General features: G+C 38.5%; 1 protein-coding gene across 1 annotated transcript in view; it reads right to left on the bottom strand.

Annotated features, from left to right (window-relative positions):
• Nucleotides 1–576: 576 nt before the first annotated feature.
• The window catches only part of LOC149461311 (uncharacterized), a gene marked incomplete at its 3' end in the record, with an annotated part of 39,068 nt that continues 30,983 nt past the window's right edge, over nucleotides 577–8,661 (bottom strand). The window contains exons 6-9 of the mRNA XM_089678487.1: nucleotides 7,439–7,494; nucleotides 6,220–6,256; nucleotides 3,097–3,149; nucleotides 577–652 (exon numbers count right to left, since the gene is read on the bottom strand). Coding sequence (XP_089534613.1) covers nucleotides 577–652; nucleotides 3,097–3,149; nucleotides 6,220–6,256; nucleotides 7,439–7,494 — 222 coding nt within the window. The remainder of the gene's footprint in view (nucleotides 653–3,096; nucleotides 3,150–6,219; nucleotides 6,257–7,438; nucleotides 7,495–8,661) is intronic.

Below are 8,661 nucleotides of genomic sequence, written 5' to 3'. Positions count from 1 at the left end.
AACTGTATTAAGGGGTCGCGGCGTTAGAAAGGTTGAGAACCACTGATATATGGACTGGTTGATATTTGTAGTAGACATTTATACACATTTATGGTTTTGCAATATAACTGATACAGATATATTTGATTTATGGTTATATGAATTGGGTATTCTATTTTATAGCACTTTTTATAATTTTGCACATAGCACTTTTGGAAGTTTTTAGAGACTTGTTGAAGTTGATTTTTGTTGGTTTAAATTTATTGACTACACTGTGACACTTGACACTTTGATCAATGTTTATTAGAGTTGAATAGGCAAATCAGGTGGGGGGTTGGGTAGCACTAAATAATTTGTTTGCACAATTGTTTTTTGGTGGACTATCAAAGAGAATAGCTGCTTTCCTCTTATATTAGAACATCTTTGTTTTTTACATATGTGGTGCAGTCTGCCATTATATATTCTTTTGTATCTGTAATAAATCCCAGCCTCCAAACACTTAGCACATTATAAACTTCACATTAGCAATAACTAAATTGATGTCCATTGACGAACATCCAAAAATAAAAAACAGAAATAACAAAATAATTTTTATACCATGTGGTAAGCAAGTTTCTTTGTTCCCTGCAGAAAGTTCGATGGATGGGGATAGATTTCCAGTTGTATAGCTAAGCTAGAAAAACACAGCAAAATGAATTAATATTTTGCCATTGAATCAACAAAAGTTTACATAGAACTCCAGACAGAAAACTGCCTGTTTTTTAAGACTATTTTTAAATAATTTCAGTGATCTAAAATGTAATATTAAAAAAAATAAATAATAATAATAATGAATTAAAAAAAAGGAAGCACAGAAGCTTGAAATTTGCGCTCAGCCTAAAACAAATCGATATTGCCCATTTCATAGAGTGATGTAATTATTATATTATAATAAACACAGCCATCTTTGGTCTTTGGCTAGAGAGAACTACCTTCTGCTGTTCAATCTTCCAATAGTGGTGCTGTTCTCTGGCTCATTTCATTATAAAAAAGGACCAGCTTTGGTTGCTCTGGCCTCCCAGAATACTCAACAAACAACATGTGTTCCACCTCACAAAACCTTAATTGTCCATAGACAGCCTAATAGTGTACTTACACATGCATCTCTCCCCTTATGCATTTCCGCCTGGTTTAGGGCTTAGTCATAGAGGATAATGTTTTAGAAATTAGAAAAAAAAATTGGCTTACATTGTTTATGGTATTGTCTCCTGTTGTTTTGAGTTTTCAAATACAAAGCTTTACCTTGCTTCTGTCAGTTTTGTTTGTAACTAGATTTCAGATTTTTTTTTGCAGCACTATGTGAATATAATACTTTGGGGCTAATGTACAAGTAGTGGGGAGGAAGTCACTGAAAGTGGAGCAGATGTAGTCTGGCAGATATGCATAGTAACCAATCATCTTTTAACTTCAGCTTTTTCAGTTAAAGTGTTACTAAACCCACAACAGTAAAATCAGTCTGTATATGCAGAAAAGCATGCTTGTTATACTAACTGTGGAAACCAAGGATTTAATCTTCTGCACTGTGCAAAAAGGTTGTTTGATTCTGTCTTCTCTAATCCTCCCTTTCTACTGTCCCCAATCCATCTGATGAGCCCTAGGAGTCACTCTGCACATACTCAATTTGGTGTACGGCTAGAGAGGTGTTTTTCTTTTGGGGGGTGCATGTGATCAGCACATGGCTGATCAGCGCTGTCCAGACAGAGGGTCTGGGGTTATGCAGCCTCACAGGACAGTCAGAGCAGAGTGAAAACTCCTACAAGCTTTAACCAGCTTTGCTCAGCTCGACACTGATAGAAGTCACAAGACTGCTATACTGCTGATGAGAAAAGGCATTTAGCAGTTTATAGTAACTAAAATAATTGCATTTCCATGTTGTGTGTACTGTGGGAGAGCAGATATAGTGAATGCATGGTCCTGGGTTTAGTAACACTTTAAAGCGGAGCTCCAGTTCCCCTAATACATTTTTGTTAAAAGCAGTTCCACGATGACCTTTCAAATAGCATTAACAACTGGAATAATACAATAGTAAAAGCATTGTAATTACTTAGTAATTCTTAAACATTTACCATGATCTCAGAAGCAGGCAGGCACCATGATGGCTGTGGGCATCTGAAACCCGCAGGTATTTATTTCCGGGAATCGGTGCTGCTAGCTATCCCAGCATGCACCACTCGTTCTCGCGCATGAGCAGCACAGACACTGCTAGGCGCGACGTGTGCAGTACAGGTTGCCATAACAATGGTGGGGACGTTTGAAGTTCCCGCCCTCCGCCCCCGTCAGGCAACCTGTACAGCACTTTACTGCAAGGAAAAGGAAAGTATCTAAAGGGAGCAATCCCCGCCACCTAAAATATATATTAATGTGTATATATATATATATATATATATATATATATATATATACACACACACACACACAATATATATATAGTGTGTATGTATATAATCATGGACTCCGGTAAAATGGCGTGAAACACCTCCCATTTGCCTCATTTCCGATTTCCAAGTCCCACGATTACAGGAAACCAAAGGACTCCTGGGATACAGGAAACGACATCCCAGGAGACCTTGCAAATCGCCTTACGACGTCACTGCCTAGGCGGTTGGGACCAGAACTGCAGGCTTGTAGTGGATTAAAAGGTAGGTGTGTGTGTGTGTGTCCAACTTGTTCTTTATTTCACAGGAACTACATAATAAGATAAAGTATTAAAAATGGGTGGAACTCCACTTTAAGCTCTAAAGCGGTGAAAGCTAAAAGCCAATTGGTTACCAAGAACTACTGATCTAGATTCTGGCTGATCCAAGTCTTGGTATATTCCCACCCATTGTGTTATGGTGATAATTTCCTGTTGCCAGGACAGCAATCTATCAACATACATTACCACAGTCCAGGAATTAAAAATGAAGGAAGGCTTCTGACCAAAACTACTGTCAAGTGTAAAGCACAGGCACGCCTGCAAAAGCCTCTAAGTCCATACTGTTGCAGTGCTATCGAAACAGATGAAAGGCAAATAGGGAAATAGCAGGAATAGCAGGGCAGGCAAATGGAGCAACTTGAATACAAATTAATTATATTCACCTTGCAATGTTCAAGCCAAGTCGGATCAGAGCCTTTATTTTCAGATACCTCTCCTGAGAATAAAAGAAAAGGGAAGAGTCTTGCTTTTTTTCCTAAACCGTTTCCATTTTCTACATTGTGCATTAAAAGGTCTTGACAGCAGTGCAAACATTTGGAACATATTCAACACTGATGACCAGTTGGTAAATAGACACAAACCCACATTAGAGTGTAAACTTTTTATACAGGCCTTATCTGCAGTTCATTTGCTTTGGCATGTAAGTCTTTCATGCTGTGCATGTTTGCACATTTTAGAAAAAAACCATGATCACAGTCAGTAGAATGCTTTAACACTTAAGCGATACTAAAGGCTTACATTTATTTTTATAAAAATAAGAAACAGGTCTATACTTACCAACTGTGTGCAGTGGTTTTGTACAGAGCAGCCCAGATCCTCCTCTTCTCGGGTCCCACGCAGGCTCTCCTGGCCTCTCCCTCCTGTCGGTTGCCCCCACAGCAAGCAGCTTGCTATGGGGGCACCTGCTGCTCTGTGTGTCCATTCACACATTGAGCTGCAGCTTGGCCCCTCCCCCTCTCTTCTTATTGGCTCACTGGCTGTGATTGACAGCAGTGGAAGCCAATGGTTCCTGCTGCTGTCTTAGCCAATGAGTGGAGGGAGTCCAGGGATAGCTGAGACTCCAGTGCACATGGCTGGATCGAGAGGGGGCTTAGATGAGTATTAGGGGGAGATGTTACACCCAGAAGGTTTTTTACCTTCATGCATAGAAAGCATGAAAGTAAAAAAAAGCTGAGCCTTTAAAACCACTTTAAAAGAATAATTCCAGGCACGGTATATTTTTACATAGTAACACTAGGCCAGCTAGCACCAATGTAACAATATACTATACCTGGCTGATTCCCCTGGAAGCTGGAAATCATTGTAGTAGACTCCACTACTCCAGTGATCTCCACTTGATTCCGGGTCCAGAGCTGAGCAGTCAGCCTGATACCTTGTGAACACAGGAGGTCGCCAGCACAGCACAGTTGCCATTCAGAGAACACTTTGCAATTTCTGAATGAATGCAAAGGGTTCTCTGACTGGACAAGGTGGACAGCATAATGTCACTGCCTGCCTCTCCACCTTGTCCAATCAGAGAATGCTTTCCATATAGCTTTGCATTTGCCAGAGATGGACTAATGTAACTATGTAAAAATGCCGAAAACAGTCATCAAAGATCCATTATCTCCTGCGCTCAAAGACTCAGATCAAACGGGCATTAGTAACAAGCAACGTGTTCATCCGCTGGTGATCAGAGGTTGTGCAGCTCTATCATGAAGCTGGGGAAGCTTGATAAAACTGTAGAAGAAGATGAAAGAAAGAGCGCACAAACCTTGCGCATTACCTCGATAAATAGTGACTAATTTTATTATTAAAGAAATATACTCACAAATATTTGTATATGTATTTGTTTGTTTTTTTGATCAGCTCTGATGAAGAAGGGAGCACCCTTCGAAATGCATTAGCCTTCATTCCCCCCCCCCCTTTTTGGATTTACCTGTAACCCTGTGTGGATTATGGTTACTTATGCCTGTTATACCATCACTTTGTGAGTATATTTCCTTAATAATAAAATTAGTCACTATTTATCGAGGTAATGCGCAAGGTTTGTGTGCTCTTTCTTTCATCTTCTTCTACTATGTAAAAATGCACCATGCTTGGTATTCTTCTTTAGCCTCCCCCATAAAAAACAACACACAGATTCCCATATAGGCTAAGGTGTCAATAAAGGCATTTTTTTGAGGGGGGACAGAGTGGAGAGTGATTAGAACTCGTTAGGTTTTTACCACTGTCACAATCTCTTTTTGTCCTGTTTACCATTATCATTGAAAGTGCAGGTAAAGGAAAATCTCAAATTTTGGGTTGACATTAACACAGGAATAGAGAGAAAATGTTCCAACGGGAACATTTGTTCTGGTGACACCTCTGGATTCCCTTCCTTTATAGGGATTTCCTCTCTCTTCTTGTTTTGGCTATGGGACAGGAAGTGATGGGAAAACATAGCAATGGAAAACAGATAGCAAAAAACCTGACAGGTGTTATAACCATCCCATACTCTATCCAAAAAAAAAAAAAGTTTCCCTTAGTGACACTTTAACCTAAAATGTACATTAATGGTGTAACCGTTTAAATAAATGTGATTTTGTTCTGGATATTCAACACATCCTCTGATATTTGCATATAAAACATTTTTTTTTAAATATCCTCTGCCTATAATCAGTCCCTCCAATATACTTTTATTACAAATAAAAAGGTATTAATATAATATGGTTTAAAAATATTTAGTAAGAATATCACCCTAGAGAATGAAAACTTTCATAGAATGCTAAGCCATTCAGATATCTAGTTTATTGAAGAGAAAAAAAAAAATAGAAAATGACTATGCCTAGGGTGTTTCAAACTCTGGGACCCCATGCATTAAAGTGCTGTTACTTCTCTTTTAATGTCATTCTATAACTCCCCCCCCCCCTAATTCAGAGGTGCTGGCTCTGGTACAATGTATTCCAGAAATGGAAACCTTAGTGCCTTAAAACACTTAGGCTGGGATTTTGACCCGCCAGGTATGCCCCTTTGGCTGGGCCAATGCTGAACTTAGCATGGTTAATTGTGCTACAGACTCAGGTTAATGTGTAGCACACTGCTGTTAACATGGGATCCCTATACACACACAAGTACTGGATTAAGTAAAGAATTATTAAAAATCTTAAACTGCAAATTAAAGTCACTTTTATAACAGGTTGTTGCAGTTATATGTGATATGCAGTGCAAGATAACAAAAATTAGACAGCAATTCAGCTTTAAGCAGAAATGCAGAATGTAACAGTTAAGTACAGTAAAAAAACCCACAATGTATAAGAAAATTATGAGATGAGAATGGTCAGCCTATGCCTGCATGATTGACTGCCATCTGTTAGTAGCTGAATCCCTCTATGGTTTGAAGGAAGATTCGCATATTGGAAATCGTCTGCATATTATTACTGGGAAAGATTTCAACTGCCATTTTATACACAAATGTACCAAATTAGAGATATTATATATAAAGTAGTATTCACTTAAAAGAAAAATAATTCTTAAAAACACCTTACCCATTATAAACGTCCTACTGAAATTGTCATCTGATGTCTACAAAAATAAAAACAACAGGTGTTATGAGAAATCATGTGAAGTCTATCCCTTAATTTCCTCACAGCTTTACCCATTCTACAGAGAACCACAAACCTTCTAAAATGCGTTCTGGGATCAAACAGTTTCAGATTTACCAACAGGATGCTTTCAGTGAATACACATCACATGCTCCATGAGAAAAATTGTGCAAAATTTGGTACAGCTCGACATAGAAACCAGTCAGCTTCCAGATTTTATTGTCTAAGCTTAATTGAACAAGCTGAAGTTAGAAGCTCATTAGCTACCATGCACTGCTGTACCAGTTTTAGCAAATCTCCCACTTTGCATTCAGCTTTTATTTTAAACAAATCCATACTTTGACAGGACTTCTAACACAGAGTTCAATCATTCCACTAGGCGATAGAACATCAAAAAAACTTTAAAGGTCTTATATGTTAAAGTGGTAGTAAACTCTACTTTTATTTTACCTACAGGTAAGCCTATAATAAAGCTGACCTGTAGGTAAAATGCATATCTCCTAAATGTGCACTGTATAGGAGATATTCTCTCATTCCTAAAGCCAGCGCATGTGCTCTGAAGGAACGGCATACCCATGCTGCTCCTTCAGAGCTGTGTGCTGTGGCCCTGGACTCCCGTGTCCTGTCAGAGGAACGGATATAGTGAACCCAAAAGAAGGACAGGGTGAAGATGGAGGCCGCTGCAGCGGTGAAAGCTTGTCGCTGAAGGGCTTCGTTTTAAGGTAAGTTTTACATAATGTGCTAGTATGCGATGCATACTAGCACATTATGGCATTACCTTGCAGGGGACTTTTTTTTTTTTTTTTATTTATTTCGAATTACTATCACTTTAAGTATTTAAAAAAATTATATAAAATCAGCTGCGTTCAGTTAAATTTTTTCGTCACTGCATAGAATCGCTGAAGTTTTGCAATTCATATATTACAGCACAAATTTGGTGCACATATTTTCCAGTATCACCAGAATGATCAAAAGTCAATAGTCAGAAACTGTTAAAGCAAGTCAGTTGGCATATGCAAGGCAACAAGCATTTTATGAAGTTCAGCAGTGGCAGTCTCCAAGGTTATTTAATGACAGATTTCCATCATATCTGAAAGCATGAAAACCAGAAGGGAACTATATTGGAAGCTAATTAAAAGGGACAAAAAAAATATAAATTCACCTCCTTAGGCAACAAGCGAGTAGTATTAAGATCTTCTAAGCTTTCACTGGAGCTGTCTAAAGTTTTAGGGAAAAAATAAAACATTTTGAAAATAATAATAATAATAATAAAAAAAAAGTGTGTACTAATGGTTATTTTAGTATGCAAAACACATGGTGGAATTAGAGTGACCCTTTCAGGTCTTTATAAAAATTTTCAGTGCCAGCTACCTGTAATAAAAGAGGTAATATACTCACCTCTCCAGCACCATTCTAACAGGAAACTTGCCAGCCATTTCTATCTTCTGCACATTTCTATTTGCCAGGCAGCCACCATCAAAGTGATGTCAGTAGGAATAAGTGGGAACAGGTCTTGGCAGCAAGCTCCAACACTATCCAGAAGCATCAGAGCTTTGGCTGTCAGAATGGCATGGCAGCAGGAAAAATTGGCAAATTGCTGCAGGTATGTGCAACTTACCTAGTGAATCTCTAACTCAAATGTTACCTTTATGTTGGCCCTCTTGCTGAGGTAGACAGAAAAATGAAACAAGGGCTGGAATGCTTTGTTTCCCAGAAGCAAATCCACCCCATACTCCATTTAGTGCTGGTAAATTAAGGCATAAAAACAACAAATACCACCACAGGATTAATGGAAAGGGTTAATTGATGACTCACCTCTACGTGGGGTCCTAGGGACCTGAGTACTATTAAGTAAACTAGAGTGATGCGAGCAAGGCAGCTTACATCAAAAGGAGGTCCCAAACAAGGACGAGCTGCGGCATGAAAATAACATTTTATTGATTAACAAAAATTAAAAAGCAGTATAAACTAGAATCAAAACCTTCACCATGCACCAATAAAAAACAACTGACGTTGTCAGGTGTTAAGGTAACACAACTAAGGTTCACAGGCACACAATATCATACACACAGTTCCTTTTAGTGTTAGACACATGCAAAGGTCTAGGTTTAGTCATGTGACTTTGCAGAAGGTAATGACCATAGTTCAGAATATAGTTGGCTGGAAAAAGACAAAAGTCCATCCAGTTCAACCATTAAAGAAAAATAAAAAAAATCCTACACCCACAGTTGATCCAGAGGAAGGCAAAAAAAAAAAACCCCCAGCAAAGCATGATCCAATTTGTTCCTGCAGGGGAAAAAATTCCTTCCTGATCCACCGAGAGGCAATCGGATATTCCCTGGATCAACTTTACCTATAAATGTTAGTATCCAGGTATATTCTGTG

This window comes from Staurois parvus, unplaced genomic scaffold, assembly GCF_062004578.1.
Source record: "Staurois parvus isolate SC_StPar_1 unplaced genomic scaffold, SC_StPar_1.0 ptg000206l, whole genome shotgun sequence".
Classification (NCBI taxonomy): domain Eukaryota; kingdom Metazoa; phylum Chordata; class Amphibia; order Anura; family Ranidae; genus Staurois; species Staurois parvus.
Note: the sequence above shows the minus strand (reverse complement) of the source record. Positions and strands in the feature narration are given on the sequence as shown.